Source organism: Lodderomyces elongisporus, chromosome 5 (genome assembly GCF_030384665.1).
Source record: "Lodderomyces elongisporus chromosome 5, complete sequence".
In the NCBI taxonomy this organism is placed as follows: Eukaryota; Fungi; Ascomycota; class Pichiomycetes; order Serinales; family Debaryomycetaceae; genus Lodderomyces; species Lodderomyces elongisporus.
This window is the reverse complement of record NC_083677.1, coordinates 985,397-1,002,613: the sequence shown is the minus strand read 5'-3', so window position 1 is coordinate 1,002,613 and position 17,217 is coordinate 985,397. Positions and strand designations below refer to the sequence as shown.

The 17,217-nt window shown below is 36.6% G+C and overlaps 6 protein-coding genes and 2 non-coding genes across 8 annotated transcripts; 4 read left to right on the top strand and 4 right to left on the bottom strand. All coding sequences in view use genetic code 12, as the record gives it.

Moving 5' to 3' along the window:
- Positions 1 to 255: 255 nt before the first annotated feature.
- On the top strand, positions 256 to 4,161 carry REV1 (deoxycytidyl transferase; the record flags this gene model as incomplete). Its single annotated transcript, XM_001524490.2, has 1 exon — positions 256 to 4,161. One exon carries the CDS (start codon positions 256 to 258, stop codon positions 4,159 to 4,161), a length of 3,906 nt encoding a protein of 1,301 aa, XP_001524540.2.
- A 377-nt stretch (positions 4,162 to 4,538) lies between these two features.
- On the top strand, positions 4,539 to 5,771 carry HOS1 (histone deacetylase hos1; the record flags this gene model as incomplete). Its single annotated transcript, XM_001524489.2, has 1 exon — positions 4,539 to 5,771. The coding sequence occupies one exon, from the start codon at positions 4,539 to 4,541 to the stop codon at positions 5,769 to 5,771; it is 1,233 nt and encodes a 410-aa protein (XP_001524539.2).
- Positions 5,772 to 5,887: 116 nt separating this feature from the next.
- ALG1 (mannosyltransferase) lies at positions 5,888 to 7,255 on the bottom strand (the record flags this gene model as incomplete). Its single annotated transcript, XM_001524488.2, has 1 exon — positions 5,888 to 7,255. The coding sequence occupies one exon, from the start codon at positions 7,253 to 7,255 to the stop codon at positions 5,888 to 5,890; it is 1,368 nt and encodes a 455-aa protein (XP_001524538.2).
- Positions 7,256 to 7,675: 420 nt separating this feature from the next.
- PVL30_004229 lies at positions 7,676 to 7,784 on the bottom strand. Its single transcript has one exon. It is a non-coding gene; the product is annotated as a tRNA-Ser (tRNA).
- A 682-nt stretch (positions 7,785 to 8,466) lies between these two features.
- Positions 8,467 to 10,605, top strand: PVL30_004228 (uncharacterized protein; the record flags this gene model as incomplete). Its single annotated transcript, XM_001524487.2, has 1 exon — positions 8,467 to 10,605. One exon carries the CDS (start codon positions 8,467 to 8,469, stop codon positions 10,603 to 10,605), a length of 2,139 nt encoding a protein of 712 aa, XP_001524537.2.
- A 195-nt stretch (positions 10,606 to 10,800) lies between these two features.
- PVL30_004227 (uncharacterized protein) lies at positions 10,801 to 13,023 on the bottom strand (the record flags this gene model as incomplete). The annotated part of the gene is made up of 1 exon (XM_001524486.2): positions 10,801 to 13,023. One exon carries the CDS (start codon positions 13,021 to 13,023, stop codon positions 10,801 to 10,803), a length of 2,223 nt encoding a protein of 740 aa, XP_001524536.2.
- A 560-nt stretch (positions 13,024 to 13,583) lies between these two features.
- NIF3 (NGG1 interacting factor 3) lies at positions 13,584 to 14,747 on the bottom strand (the record flags this gene model as incomplete). Its single annotated transcript, XM_001524485.2, has 2 exons — positions 13,584 to 14,395; positions 14,744 to 14,747. 2 exons carry the CDS (start codon positions 14,745 to 14,747, stop codon positions 13,584 to 13,586), a joined length of 816 nt encoding a protein of 271 aa, XP_001524535.2.
- Positions 14,748 to 15,485: 738 nt separating this feature from the next.
- Positions 15,486 to 15,556, top strand: PVL30_004225. Its single transcript has one exon. It is a non-coding gene; the product is annotated as a tRNA-Gly (tRNA).
- The last annotated feature ends 1,661 nt before the right edge of the window (positions 15,557 to 17,217 follow it).

Below are 17,217 nucleotides of genomic sequence, written 5' to 3'. Positions count from 1 at the left end.
AAAAAAAAAACATGCAATAATTACAATGGATCTCAATATACTTTCACATGAGTCTTTAAATAATGGTTCCATATATCATTAGGTAGAGAAGTTCTGAGCAAGGATAACCAACATGTTTTGTAAATTTGTAAAATTTTATTCTAGAAAAGAAAAAAGACAACAAATACATATAAAAATAAAATAAGAATAGAAAAGGAATAACAATAATAAATTTATAAAAATTGGAGGTCAAGAAAGTGTAACCGGACGGTCAAGATGGAAGAGGATAAAGTTGAGCAAGAAAATGAAGCTTTTCAAGAAAGTCAGTATCTGACGTTTTTGAAGTCCCTTGACAATGAGAATCTTATTTCACATATCAACCATATTAGCCAAACGCAAGAATTGAGACACAACTCGTTTCAGGGTGTATCTACTCCCAAAAAGATTACGTCGCAAGTAAGTAATGCGAGCTCTGACCCATTCAATGATGGCTTGGATGACCAAATTATAAACCTCTTAGGTGGGCCCCTGCCGCCAGAATTGGATGCAAAAAAAAGTGTTGATGCTATTGGTGGTATTGAAAATGGTGAAGATAATGTAGATTGTTGTAATAGTGGTAATAGTGGTAATAGTGGCAATAGTGGTAACAACAATAATGAAGATGAAGTGGCGATGGTGGTACTGGAACATTCTCCGCTTTTACATCAAACGGGTGCCATTTTTCACGCTTTACCCGCAGAGGAAAGTGATGCATCAGAGAGTGATAAAGATGAAGCGTCCATTGGTGCTCTTCATGAGTTTAATGATTACGGTACCTATTTAGACTCCAAATTAAAGAAACAGCAACGTCAAGACGAAGCATATATCGCATGGGACCAACAACGAAGAAGGCAGCAGAAACTCGATCTGCAACCGAAACAAATGTTTAAAGGGTGCACGATATTTGTCAATGGACATACAAAGCCGTCGATTAATGAGATACATAGATTGGTTATATTGCATGGAGGCAAATTCCTTAGCTATATGGCTAACAAATCGGTTGCAACGCATATAATCTGCGACCGCTTAACACCAAGAAAGAATGTCATGTTTAAAAACTATAAAGTTGTTAAAGCGCAGTGGATCGTTGACTGCGTTGAAGCGGGAGAATTGCTTGATTGGCAAAGATATAGGTTGATCATGGATGTAGCATATGACCAAAAGCGATTAAATTTCCCACAACGAAGAGAAAGGACTATTTCTGAAGAGGAATCGGAGTATGAAGATGTTTTTCAAAATGGAGACAACGTTGCTAGGGACATTGATCAAGATAATAATGAGCAAGTTCACAAAAAGAACAAAACGGAAAATAAGGAATGTAGGGAAAATTATGGTCGTGATAATGGTTCTAAGGATGATCTCAACGATAATTTGATTGATGATCTCAACGATAATTTGAATGATGATCTCAACGATGATGGTGAAGAAAATCAAGTTTTATCCATACTAGCAGAAGAACCCGACATTTTGGAGCGCCAGCAGATGTTGGAACTGCAAAGAAGTATCCTTAGCAATAGTACATATGAGGATAATCTAGACGATGATGAAGAAATCGTGGACCTTGCTATAACTAATGACAATGGAGAACCTCCATCTGAGGGAAAAGGTGTTCATAAAGTAAAAGGCAAGTACGTGCTTGATGCTCGCCACCCTGATTTTCTACGTGGTTTCTTTGCCAACTCTAGATTGCATCACCTAAGTATGTGGAAAGCCGATTTAAGGCTAAAATTTCTCCGAAGAATAGTCAAGGAGCATTTGCATAAGCCCAACCCTCAGGACCGTTTTGCGGCTTCTTCTATTAATAATTTAGTTCAGAATAATAATGATAACAAGGGGAAGAGAATTATTATGCACATTGACTTTGATTGTTTTTTTGCTACTGCCTCGTGCTTAAAGCATCCAAATTTAGATATCGATAGAGACCCAATTGCAGTAGGTCATGGTGGAGAGACTTCTGACGTTGCAAGTTGCAACTATGTTGCGCGTAAATATGGCGTGCGAAATGGAATGTGGTTCAGACTGGCGCAAGCATTATGTCCGAATCTAACATTATTGGATTATGAGTTTGAAATATATGAAAAATGCTCAAGTGAGTTTTACAATTATTTGGTTACCAGTGATTACTTTGACACTATATTTCCTGTATCCATAGATGAAGTACTTGTGGATGCATCTTCATATTGTTTCAAGTCAGAAAAACCAATTGAAGAGGCCGTTACCGAATTGTGTAGTCTTATTAGAAAGCATGTTTTTCAGCTAACTAAATGTTCAGTCAGTATTGGTGCGTCTTTTAATGTGCTACTTGCAAAATTAGCAATAAAAAGGGCAAAGCCCAATGGCCAGTTTTTCTTGCACAAGGATATAGAAAAAGAGCTTTTTGAAGTTCCAATCAAAGACCTCCCAGGTTTTGGCAAAGGTATATTGGAGAAGCTTGAGCCGGAAATAGACAAAACCAACCCTAAGATCCTGGATATAATAAATCTTCCAAGGTCACGTTTAATCTTACTTGTTGGTGAAAAAACAGGTACTAAGTTGCATGAGTATGCTCGGGGCATAGATAATACCAGTATAGAAGTGGATACTTCGAATCCTGAAGCAGTTTTAGGAAGAAAATCTATCTCTGTTGATGTTAATTTCGGTATTCGATTTGACACGGTTGAGGAGCTTGATGAATTTTTTATGCGATTGGCACGAGAATTGTATGAACGAATGGTTAATTTGGGATTATGTGGTTCTATTTTGACTCTCAAGTTGGCAAAACGAGCTCCTGGGGCAGATGTTGTAACTGCAAAATTCTTAGGGCTTGGCCAAGTTGAGTTTGTCAATAAATCATCCCGGCTTGGCGTTGCCACTAATGATTGGGGTGTGATTGGGAATGAAATCAAGGTTCTTTACCGAATGATTAATATTCCCGTGAAAGATTTGAGAGGAATTTCTGTAAGTATGACAAAGTTGAAAGATGTGGACTCTATGAAGTCGTCAAAGCAAATGACCTTGCCATTTGGTCGTGCTGCAACAAATCGAAACAAAGTTTCCTATGAAAACGGCTCTCCTTTCAAGAATACGTCCATTTCCACAACGGAAAGCAAACTCCAAGTTCGAGCTCCTATTGAGGCTCCGTCTTTCAAGAACCTCAAAACAAGACCTAGAGTTGGAGAAAAGCTTGTTTTTAGTAGAGAAGATATTGCAAGAAGACGTAAACGTCCAAAAACAACATCGTCAGATCCCCTCAATAATGCAGACGATATAGATTGGGATGTTTTTAACTCGCTCCCAATAGATATTCGCAGAGAATTAGAATGCGAATTAAAGCGAAGGGGAATGCTTCCAGAGCAAAGAAGCCCTCCAAAGGGGAAATCTTACTTGCAACAGGTATTTCTGACACAGGTTGGTGGGAAACCAAAATATGTGAGAGTAATCGAATCACCCACAAAGACAACGAAGAAGAAGCGCAAGACTTCGGCATCACCGTCACCGTCACCTGGACCCGGACCCGGACCTGGACTTGGACTTGGACTTGGACAAGTATTGGGGCCGTCGCCTGCGAAATCAAAACAAAATGTAGTATATGAAGAGTCCCAATCTTACGATACTATGATTGTCAACGAATTGCCCTCTTCCATAAGGGCAGATGTCTTAAAAGATATGGAGTATAAGAAAAAGATTCGCAATTTTGACTTGGTGCCCATGAGAGAAAAGATGAACAGGAAAATGGAAGAGGCAAAAGTGGATGTTGATCTAGTCACTTTAGAATGGTTAGATAAACAACCCAAATTGAATGAGATGCCTTTATTTTTAAATGAGAATGTCACTCCTAGACAAATGAAGACGCGTTTGTGTCAGTGGGTTGATACATCATTGAGTCAAGAAGGCCCGCATGAAGAAGATGTTGCCTACTTCATTGCATATATTGCTCAGATGATTGAAGCTGGACAAATCAGCAGAGCAATTGTGGTCGTAGAGACCATTAGAGATCATCTACAATATCACATCTCGATGCTTAATTGTGGAGTACCGAGTAATAACACTTCTTTGCAAACAACTCTCAATGCCATCGAAGATTGGCGTGTGCAATTAAATACAAAAGTATATCCTGCATTGAAGCAAAACTGCAAGAATCGAAACATTAGCATAGAATTTTAAATACTATGAAAAAAATGAAAACAAAAATAAAATTGAAAAAGAAAAAGAAAAAGAAAAAAAAAATTGAAAAAGAAGAAAAAAAGATTGCAAGTGTTGGAGGAAGCCAAAGATTACTAGTTTTGTGTTGACAATGTGATGTGATGTAACAAAGAATGATAATTGATTTGTAAGTACTTTATTTCTGAGAGCAACTTCTTACTGTTGTTGCTGTTGTTGTTGTTGATCTTGTTATTATTATTGTTCTTCTTACTCCTCTGTTAATCTTTGAACTCCGTCTGTACTGTCCGCTTAGCGCGCATGGAAAACTGCATCAATGACGAGACGCGAACAAATATATCAGCATCGACCTTGAACATTTACAGATATTCATATAAACAATGAGGGATCAGGTAATTTTGGTAGATGTGGACATTCTCACTGAACTCGCTGACAAATTACCCTCTAATCATGGACGACTGTCTCTTGTACAGGAATTAATTAGGGTATATGCCTTGCACAAATACTGTCAAATTATTGATGTTGTGGCACCTGTCGATAAACGTGTCCTCACTCAATACCACGATGCCGATTTCATAAATCACATTTTTGCTCCAAGATTGGACATTGATAAGCAAGATGAACATTACAATCTGCTTTCAAAACGTTTGGATTCTACTTTTCCTTTTGACAAAGAGTGTTTGATACCGCAAGATCAAACGGAGGAAGAGTTAGTGTCTTTGGATGAGAATTATGGATTAACACACGATTGTTATGTATTTCCATTCATGCGCCATTACGTTGCACTCACAGCTGCTTCAACAATTGAATTAGCCACTCATATAGCAAGAATGGTCGTCAATTCTCGAGATTCGGATGATTTACATATCAGGCCTATTGGTATTAATTGGTATGGTGGTCGACACCATTGCCATCGGGCAAAATGCTCTGGTTTTTGTTATATAAATGATGTTGTGCTTGGTATAAATGCATTACGCAAATTGACTTCTGCCACAGTTTTTTACCTCGATTTGGATCTTCATCATGGCGATGGTATTAGTCAGGCTTTTCAATATTCTAAAAAAGTGACAACTTGTTCGATACATAGGTTTGATGTGGGGTTTTTTCCTGGAACTGGCGATGTGAGAGCTTCTGTAAATGGCGACTACAATATACCAACGAAAAGAGGTTTAAACGACGAATCATTGCGGTGGATAGTTGAAAATATTGTGCAGCCATTAATTCAAAAACATCAACCACAATATCTATTTATTCAATGTGGGTGCGATGGATTAAGCACAGATCCACATAAAGAGTGGAATTTAACTATTTGTGGATACGCAAAAGTTATAAAGCTGCTTTTGGATGCAATAAGAATACCAGTGATTTTGTTAGGAGGTGGCGGCTACAATTTCACAGAAGCTGCAAAGTTTTGGACCTATCTTACAGCTTTGGTGACCGAAATTCCAATAAGTGATACTTTAGATGATATCCCTGAACACAAATGTCTAGACAGTTATGAGAATGATGGCTACCGATTCTGGACTGACAGAAACACTCAACGGGGGAAAATGAATGATGAAAATGACCCAAGGTATCTTGAGTCTATTCGAGATCATCTATTAAACTTATAGAAAGGAAAAAAGAAAAATTAAAAAAAAAAAAAAAAAAAGTGAAAATAAATTACATGTGTATTTAACTTCGCCTTTGCCCTTGCCTTTGCCTTTTTCTATGCATTTTGCTTATACTTTTATTGTACCTCGAACCTGGGTCGCAAGGTCAGCGTCCAGTTTTCATCCCATCTATATCTACTCTCTTCCATAGCGCCTGCTTTCAATTGTCTAAAACTAGTCTCATTGGTGAAAATGTTGCTAATTGCTTTTCCGAGCTCTTTTGAAGTTTTGACAATTACCCCATTTTTCCCTTCCTTTACCAATTCGCCAATAGCTGGGAAATCCAATGAAACTACTGGGATCCCACAACCGAAAAAATCAACAATCTTCATAGGCAAATCTATCCCGCTTGAAGACGTGTGAAGTGAAACACCCAAATCTGCACTCGCCAATATCTTGGGATAGTCCTCAGAAGAAAGCCATGCAGTCTTGATTACAACTTTTTCTGAGAATTTGAAATCTTGAACTTTGTTTAAAAACTCATTTTTCAATGGTCCCTTTCCAGTAATGATTAGTAGTAATGGTGGCGTGTTCGACTCTTTTTCATAACTTTTTAACGCCTCTAAAAGTATATTAAAGTCTTCGTCAGGAGTGAATGACGTGGAACTTACAAGCACTTTGTAGTTTTCGATACCTTTTATTTCATTGAATATTTCATGCTTGCGGTACAATCCGCTTTCCTTCACTTCATTTAGTGGTTGAAATTGTTTACCAGGTCGGTCATAAAGTGTTACAATCTTGGATTTTTCCAATGCGAATTCGTCAACCAAAAAAGATTTCATTTTCTTGGTTACGGTAATGTTGAGGCTTGCAAAGCGAGCCAAAACTTGTTCGTAAGCTTTGGTAATTCTCACCAAGGGGTGATGGAGGTTGTTGTATCTCAAGTTCAAGATGGTATAGTTTAGATTGTGCCAATCAATGATTATTTTCAAATGCCTGCTAATGAAAAGTTTAAACAATATTACAACAAGCAAAATTGGAATACTAGGTGGATTTTGAATCATCACGTAATCTGCATCCTCTCGATGGCTCCAAAGTATTTTGCTAATGTCTTGTATTTGCACCAATATTTTTCTCATTGCAAATAATAAAAAGGGACTATCTTTTTCATTCTTAACCACAGTAATTGGGCGTAGATCTATATTGACATCATCAATAATTTCGTAATTGGGTTGTGATTCGATATAGCCACATAGACTCACGCTATACTCGAGTTTGCTAAATGAAAGGGCGTGATAACACATTCTTGGGGAATGGCCCAAATCACCCATAACAAATATCAATATGGTTTTGCGAGACCTATTTCTTCTTGTATGGAACAAAAGTGGAAGGACCTTGTATGCCAACACTGGCAAACTTATATAAAGTGCTAATAAATAGTAGAGCCATGGACCTGAATACTGCCAAAGATGATCAAACCCTTGATATTTGATTATATCGACCATTTCATAAATTGTTAGGAGGCAACTTTGGCGTTACTTTCGTAGTTGTTTATATGGTTGTTACCCTTACTGTTGGTAAAGGAATCCACGGTCTCTCTTTTATTTTTTAAACAAAAAAATAATAATCAAAAATAATAATTAAAAAAAAAAAAATAGAGAAAAAAAAACAAAAGAAGAAGAAAAATTAAAATTAAGAATAGACAATGAATAATAAACCGGTTATTCCGAAAGCTATAGGATTCAAATATATCGGCGGACCCCTGGATAAAATTAATTGAAACAATGTTGATATATCAAAACAAAGTGAATTTTAGGAAATGGAATCAACGCAAAAACAAGTATTAAGAAAGTATTAAAAAAGAAATTGATTAATTAAAAACAAAGAGGGGAAAGTAAAAAGATAAAAAGGAAAAAAAAATATAACGACAACTGCAGGACTCGAACCTACGCGGGCAGAGCCCAAAAGATAACTTTGAATTTCAACACAAGGGTTAATTCAAGTCTTTCTCCTTAACCACTCGGACAAGTTGCCTATTTTCTGAAAAAATAAATAACGTCATAGATTACACGTTACAGGTTAAGAATTCCATTTAGAGTTTGCATAATCAGTATTACAGTTTTTACTTTTAGAATTGAATAAATAAAGTATCACTTCATACATCCTTTCGAAATGGAATGTCATCATTACCGATGGATTTCAAATGCAAAAAAACTTTGGTGAATCTTTAAAAAAAAAAAAAGAAAAAAGAAAACGGGTGAATGAATGAATGCGTCAAGGTTCTAGTTTGTAATTGTTACATCTATCAACTTGTATATGTTCTGTTTTGTTTTAATTTGTTTTACTTTGTTTTCTTTTATTTTGTATTATCCACTCTTTTCCATCTCATACTAAGCAGCCACAGTTAGTTTGAGCTAAGGGTTTCCAAAAGAAAAGCCGCTTTATTTTTAGTTTGACTTTATTCACTCAACGAAAAACGTGTGCAAATAAAAGATTTCTTAAGAGTATCGCGATAACAAATACATTTAAAGGGTGAGAAAAGAATTGCATTACATTGATAACTGTAACCAACCAAATACACTGACCAGATCACCAACTACTTTTTTCTTTATAGGATTACCTTTTTGAACTCTTTTCATTCCCTTGCCCGTTCTCCCGCCCAATTTTACCTTCTTTAACCTTTATTCCACTCCCATACTTTATTTGAGTTTATATAATGTCGTCAGGCCGAGCAGGTTTACCCCATGCAGTGGATGTGCCTGTGACTGATATGGATGACCCAGAAGATGATGTTATATTCAACACCAAACATCTGGCTCAGAGTACTCTACCTCCTGACTATGATCGCAATCAAAATTTGAACCAACATGATGTTCTTAGAAATTTAGATTACGAGACAAGTGACTCAACTCCACAAAATACAAGTGTTTTTGATAAGGTCAAATCACTATTTGTTAGCAGTGCAAATACGGCAAATAATACATATGAGATGTTGCTGCGGTCAGACTCTGCAGAGACACCCGACCAAGATTGGCTAGATGACCATGACTTTATTGAGCCGCCTATAGATTTAAGAGATAGAAGGTTAAAACTTTTGGAAAAGAAAGTGAAAAATCGAACAATTGTTGGAGGTATAACTTTAATTATGGTGGTTTTGGTGTTTCTAGTGCTATATCTAACAAAGAAGCAGAATCTTCCAATAAATTCACAGCTGTCAAGTGGAGTTGTAAAGACGGTTTACTCCAATTCGACACACAATTTTTACAAGACTACAATTGTTGTATCTTTAGATGGGTTCCACCCCCATTATATTAGCAAAGAGGATACACCCAATCTTCATGAAATGCTCATAAATGATTATGGTGCACCCTACATGGAACCGAGTTTTCCTTCTCTGACGTTTCCCAACCATTGGACTTTGGTCACTGGGCTTTTTCCATCGGAGCACGGTATTGTGGGGAACACGTTTTGGGACCCCAAGTTGAAAAAGGAGTTTGTCAATACAGATCCAAAGAGGGGAGGATTGGATCCAGATTTTTGGCGCGGTGGCGGTGAGCCCATATGGCAAACTGCAAAACTGCAAGGAGTCAAGTCAGCAGTACATATGTGGCCCGGCTCAGAGGTGCCTCACGTTGGGCCCGAATTTGATTTTGATAAATTCAACGGATCTGAAGTCTTGTCTGCAAAAGTAGACCGAGTAATGCAATGGCTAGATCGTGATATCAAGAGCCGTCCAGAATTGATCTTGACATATGTTCCCACTGTGGACACTTATGGACACCAATTTGGTATATCTGGACCCAACTTAACTGAGAGCTTGACGTATGTTGATAGTTTCGTTGCATTGATGAATGCAGAAATTAAGAAAAGAAACCTTGAGAATATCATAAACTTGATTGTTGTTAGTGATCATGGTATGGCTCCCACATCGAAAGATAGAGTCTTGTACCTTGATGACTTGGTTGATCTTGATGAAATTGAACACATTGATGGCTGGCCATTGTTTGGTTTAAGACCAAAGGGAGACTTGAATGAAACCTACAATATCATTAAAGCCAACTTTGAGAAATTGGATGCAAAGTTGACGCAGAACTATCATTTATACAAAGTCGAAGAGTTTCCTAAACGATTTCAATTTGGTGGTCAATTGCGAGACCACAGGTTTAATTATAGGTTGGCACCCATATGGCTAGTTCCGGATGTTGGATATTCAATAACAACACACCAGCAAATGAAAGATAATGGTTTTGAATACAAACCAAAAGGTGTTCATGGGTACGACAACTCGCACTTGTTGATGAGAGCAATTTTCTTAGGTAAAGGTCCCTACTTTGAAGAAAAATTGTCAAAGTCTAAAAAAATACAACCTTTTGCAAACACAGAAGTATACAACATCATTTGTGACACTCTAGACTTGTCGCCTGCACCAAACAATGGGTCAATACCTACAAAAGCAATATTTAGCAACATTTTGCCTGAGACGTGGAGTGATGACCTCACATTCCCCAATTTGCCTTTTGAAGTTGATCATATTGTGCGCAATAATGCGACATATGACTTTTTATGGAGGCTGGGTCGAATCGAAAACCCGGAAGATAATGACAAAGGAAATGAAGACTCACCACCGTCACCAACACCATCACTGGTCACGATTTCATATGGCAGCAGCGCTTTGGATGTACCCACCTCTTTAAGGACTGTTACAACAGAAAATGAAACTAACAAAGCTACAAGTACTGCACATGCAGGCTTAGGTGATATATTTGAGGATATTTTGGATGGAATTGAGGATGGTCTAGATGCTATTGGTGATAAGATACATGGATTTATTGATGACACTTTCGGGGAAGAGTAAATTTGTAACTTTGAATTTCAATTATTTAACTAATTAGAAACACATAAAACTTGGAATTAATCTAGAAGTCCTGTATATCTTTTCATTTTGTTTTGTTTCGTTTTTGGCGTAGTTTTTTTTTTTTTGTATTTATTTATTTATTTATTTATTTATTTATCTATTTCTTCTATCCTTATTTCATGAAAAATTAAAAGATCACAAGTTTGATGATATATGAGAAGAGTCAAAAGCAGGAGAATTAAAAACAAATGGCGAATGTGTTCGTGGTGCAGGCGTTCCGGGTGACGGTGTTAATCCCAATGAATCAGTTGAGTTCCTTGAATTTCTAGAAGCTCTTGAAGTTCTCGAATTTCTTGAATTTCTACTCAGACTTTCGACTTCTAGGAGAGTAGAGAATATAGAACTTGCTTGAACTTCATCCTGCCTTTTGAATCCATCCGGATGGTAGTCTGAAAAATCTTGACATAATTTGACAATTTGCTCCCTCGATAATTCATTAGTGAATGCTTGCGACCTAGTAATTGCAGCCCAGTATTGCCGCACCAAATACATTATCTTGGAGAGAAGAAGTGGTTCATTTGCCAATGAAATATCTTTCCAAACCAGTAGTAAAGTAGCTATAGAACCTGTACTACCCTGGTGAAGCTGTAATGCAAGTTGCTTTAGTAACACAAATACTTTCTGTATAATCATTACTTTTAAATCTTGAAGTTCGTACAAGTTTGCCAACCCCACTAAGCTCGCATAATCGTGTAATTCAAGGCTGTGGCCATTATTTCGGATACCATCTTCATCGACATATCCGACATATAAGTAACTGATGATTGCCATTACTCTGTGGTACGGTTCTGGAATCAACACTTTATTTGTAACTGTTTCAGCCATTCCGGAAGATATCATTCTATTGAAATGCGGCCAACGTGCTGCCAAGATAGCCTTGTGCACGGGTATAGATTTCGTTTGATACGGTTGTTGAAGCTCAAAATTTGACCGATCCTGTTCCGTAATCACGGTCTCAATCTGGAAATCTGAAAACTCGCTCGTCCCCAATATCAGTTTGAAATCAGAGGAGAGTTTATCAGCCTCTCGATCGTTTAAACCATATTTCTCTTTGCCTTTTTTCAACCCAAAAGCACTCAAATTTATTCTCAATAAGAGATTTAGTTTCCATGTCTGCGGATCTATTCGGTCAGTTAAACCTGTCATGGATTCCTCATCCATGGGGTATTCATGGAGTTCGTTGCCCAACAAGTTTAAATATCCTTGATTGTCTACCAAAAGGTGATACCAAACATATTCTTTATCTCTTTGCTCGGGATCTTGTAAAAAGATTCTATCACTTTCATTATTTAAAAAAACATTTGTCTCAAAATCGCATAAATTGAAGCTTCTCAAGGTAACTCTGCGGTGCCGAGCAATTTCCGTTGGAAGCAAAACCAGGATCGCCAATGATGTTTGTGCCCTGTACTCCAATATTTCCAAAGTGTGCAAAAATCCATCTGGGTTATACGTAGGGAAATTGGATACAGACATTTCTCCTATACTTTGATCTTTCAAGGAAAGATATATAATTGCATTCACTCTGTTCATCTCCTTGCCCAATCCCCCAAAGCTAAATATTCGATCACCAGAGCACATTATTGTGTGGCTAAACCTAGTAACAAATTCGATGGGGCCAGTCCACACACCAGTTGACAAATCGTAACAATACAAGTCGTTAAAAGTTTGCGATTTGTATTGTCCACCGCTAATATACATCTTGGTTCCATCTGGGCTTAAGCAGCATGCATGTCTCGAACGCTGTGTTGGTGCATTTTGCAATGCAAATTCTGGTGCGCCAGTCCATTTCCTATCAAAAACGTTGTAAATCATCATTAATGAATCGTTTCGAAAGTCTTGTAATGCTGTTGAGCCTGCCACGTTGAAACTTGTTTCACTAATTATTACATTTCCATTTTCATTTAGATTTACACTTTCGCTCTCATTTCCATTGTCATTTCCGTTACCGTTTCCATTGCGGCTAGTACTTCCACTTAAACGGCTACTGTTGTTTCGCCCCACTCTGTGTGCACTGGGAATATCATCCTCAAAAGGAATACCGCCAAAAACCAAAACATTTCCATTGCCAATGTATGCAGCCAGGTGTCCTTCACGGTAAAGAGTGTCTACTTTATCATCAACTTCCCATTGCATAGTCTCAGTGTTTAATAAATACACATTTGAATCCAAATTTTCTCTTTCGTCAAATCCCCCGTAAAGGAAAAAATAAGGTGTCCCAGAACAGGCAACAATTGTTGATCTTGTACTGCATGTAGGAATAACCGGGCCATTTGTTTTGAGTAGCTTTGCTGGTGGTGTGGTTCTCATTGGTGGCGACAGTGGCCTCAAAATAGGAGCTTGTAATTCAGCTTCGGCCATTCTTTTAATGAGTCTCAGCACTCAACACATTTTTGTTATACAATTGTGAAGAGAAGATTTGATATAAAGATGGTAGTGGTGGTGGCAGTGGTGGTTATGGTGGTGGTTATGGTTTCTGTGGTGGTTGTGAACTAGTGATTCAAAAAAAAAAAAAGTAGATTAAAGTTTTTAAATTCTGGGATCAAATTATGTATTCGTCTGTGTTTTGTTAAAGTGTAACTTATTTGTTTTGTTTGTTTGTTTGTTGGTTGGTTTGTTTGTTGTGGTCGCTAATGTTCCATTGAGATGCACGATAGCAATCTGGTGGGGTTTTTTGTTAAAGATAATAGATCTTTTCGAATTTAAGGGTGTATGGAGCTACCAGTTGCGGCTCCCTTTTTTCGTTTAGTTATATAAATATTTGTATACATTATGTACACTCATGTGGGGAAAAGACAAGGAATGTGTAAATCTGTTATCGAGAGGAAGAATGAGAGAGTGAGAGAAATAATGGAAAATTTAGGGATTTGGAATTCACACAGGGAACCATGTCACATTATATCAAGTAATATTCACTTCATCTACCATGTTTCAAATGGATCTTTATCATTTTCACTTATCACAATTTTGTCTTGAGGCAATTCCTTTTGCAATTGCTCCTGTATAACTCTCAAAAATGAGCGCTCAGTGTTGGAGTGGTTGCAACATATAACAGACGAACCTGACTCTTTGAAAAATAATGCCTCGTGATGTGATAACTCACCAGTAAAGTACAAGTCTGCTTGTATGCCTTTGAATACACCTCCTCCAGATCCTGCACAAACTGCAATAGTCTTAATCTCTTGCAGTGGACCTTTTATTGACTCTGCAACTTGAACGTGCTTGAGTTGCAATCCATTCTTTACCGATTCAACCAAGGATTTAAGTGTTGAAGATGATCCGCTTAAAGTAACCAATCTTCCCATCCCATTCTCTGGAGTATTTTTATCCTCTTCGATTGGTTTAGATGATTCTATATTCAACCCCTTTGTAATCACATCCACTAAAAAGTCATTCACGCCTCCTTTGGCGCTATCTACGGCTGTGTGGGGTGAGTAAACACTAATGTTATTTTGAATCAATTTGATGAGTGATCGTTGTTGTGGATCTTGTTGTGTGATTGACTTGAGTCCTCTAAATATAAATGGATGATAAGCCATAATCAAATTTACATTCTGATCAATTGCTTCTTCTGCAACTGCTTGCGTTAAATCAATTGTTAAAAGGATCTTGAGATTTGTGGCAGATGATGAGGTGGATAGGGCAGAGCTAGAATCATCATAGCTCGAGTCCACAAGTAAACCTGTATTGTCCCATGTCTTGTCTGCCAATGCAATTGGATAAAACTTTTGAACTGGTACAAGTTAGTATTTGTAATTAATAAGTAACTGAAATGGGAAAAAAAAGGGAAAAAAAAGAGAAAAGAAAGGGTAAGAAGGAACAGAAGACAAAAATAAAAAGGTGAGAATAATATTAACATACTTGCATTGACTGCTCTTTGGACTGAAGTTTTTGACATGTTGTTGTTGTTGTTGTTGTTGTTGTTGTTGTTGTTCTATATTATCAAAACGTATTTACAGGAATTGGTGTAATGAGAATACAATTATTGCTCTTGCAAATTCGAAATACTTCAAAGATACTATACTATGTTGCGCTACCGATGAGTAGCGCCCATACATACCTTGAGGAAATAAATACATACTCATACACATAGACTCCTCAAGTTTAAAAAAAAGTACCAAATGTTTAAATAAATATAGTTAGGGCCAATTGAAAAATTGTAGTCAAATTGTGTTTGTTGGTGGTTGGTTTATTTCCCTATAGTCTTCTTTGTTTTTGCAGAGAAAACTTTGCAACAATTTTTTTCTCAATTATGATTTTGGCATGTTTCTCAACCAATCTGTTTTGACAAACATTGTGAAAGACCCATCAAAGTTGAGTTACATGCAACATTTATATATTGAAGTCTTTCAGTATGGTAAGCTTAAAGAAACACTCTTTAAATGATCAACATTGCTAGGGTAACACTATTCAATGGGCTGGGATTTATGATCGGTTTACTTTACGTGTTTCTTCATTGCTACCCTCTTTCTTTCTTCCTTTTTATTTTTTTGTTTTTTTTAAAAAAAAAACCTTCACTAACAATAATGAGATTACTTTTTTACATCTTGATCGTGGACATTCACTAATTTGTCTTCATTAAATTGTGGTGTTTCCAGTAGCTAATCAGCTTTGTTTATCAATGTATTTTATTAAATTTGTAGTCATTTTTCATCTAAGTCTTCATCACATAATTGTCTGGTCTATCAAGTACCACAGATATCTTCGTTTTTGACTTTACAGTTAATTAACAAGGAACTCGAAATATCTTTTTATCTATAACTAAGAGTAACTTATCTTTAATAGTGCTTATAGTACAGTAGAGAAACTATTTACAAGAAGAAGCGCAAATGGTTTAGTGGTAAAATCCAACGTTGCCATCGTTGGGCCCCCGGTTCGATTCCGGGTTTGCGCATTTCTTTTTTATTTCTTAATTTTTTTATTTGGTTTAGGCGATTTGTGCTTCCGCCCTGTGACTTTTCCCCACAAATATTAAATGAATTTCTGATAATTTGCAAAGGTTAGAGAAAACAAAAAAGATGAAAATAAAATATAGATTTTTTTTTAATACTGAGTACTTGCTGTTTGGTTTTTTCCTCTTCATCTACCTATCCTGTTAGATCTAATCTGTCATTACTCCGGATATGAGTTTTGCCAATTATGTGTCATCAGCAACCTTTTTTTTATTCTTTTTTCTATTCTTTTTTCTTGGTTATTGTTTTTTGTTTCTACTCTTTGAAACCCCTCGCCCTGAGATTTAATCTGAGTCTGTTCTATGTAGCTACAAGGGTGCTTATGTGCTATTATTTACGAAGATTGAATAGTTAAGTTAAAACAAAAATACAGACTATTTCAAAATATTAATTAAATAAACATTGTGGGGAAGGGAAGAGGGGGGGGTGGAATAGTAAAAACGTGTTTGAGGCTTATTAGTTGCTTAATAGTTGTGGAATGTCGCTAGCTACTAAATGGGAAAATAGTTACAGAGGTTGGGAGATTGAAAGTTTGTAAACGGATAAGCAATAATCATCATTAAACAATTGGAGAAATACAAAGAAAGACAACAACAAAAAAAAAGCACAAAAAATAAAAAACTCCGAGACAAAATATAGAATGAGAAATGAAAAAGATAAATCGACTAAAATCACCTGGGTAAATGTTTACCCGTTCTTCATTCAATTAACAATGCCCTTTACTCTTTATGAAAAATATCGTCAAAATGAATTTCCGAGAGTTTTGAGACACCGGCAAAACCAAATAGCCGATTACATTATAAGGACACATCAAACGTATGGATTAAGAAGAAGAAGAAGAAGAATTCCCCCCCTTAACAACCAACCCCACTTTCTTTATTACTACGTTCTTATTCCCTCGGAAACATCCAAATTATACAACCCCCACCTCCTTTAGAAAGAAAAAAGAGAGAATTTAATAAACATCAAAAGTAAAAACAAATGAGCCACGAAAAGGTAGATAGCGCAATGGAAACACATCCAACCAATATCGTAAAATTTTTCTTTTTTTTTTTTCTATGCTTGTCTTTAGTTTCATGTTTGTAATAGATATAACAACTAAAGGAAAGCAAGAAAGCTGATTGTTTATTGAATTTATAGTTGTAGTTGTAGTTGTAGTTGTAATTGTAGTTGTAATTGTAGTTGTAATTGTAGTTGTAATTGTAGTTGAAGCTGAAGCGAGAGCAGAGCGAATCGCTGTGCGTTGAACAAAGCAGAATTGAACGGCTTTCGAGACTACTTACCCCTTGCAAATTCTTCTTCCACTACGAGCTGTTCAGTTGCAGTAAGCATAAGGTTGATGAAAAAAAAATAACAATACTAAGAAAGGAATCAAGAAATCAAGAAATTTAGAAACAAGAAAAAAAAAGCAACCCTTGACATTTCAATACTCACTACCCTTACCATATCCTAGCTTACCCTGATTTTCCTAACTTGTTTATCTTGGTCATGCAAATAATACATCATCTCCACTAAAGTCTCAATAACCAATCCTGAGTTGTGCAATTACTCATACTTTCTACAAATCTTTCTCCACTCCTCTAACCCATTCTTTTCATCCATT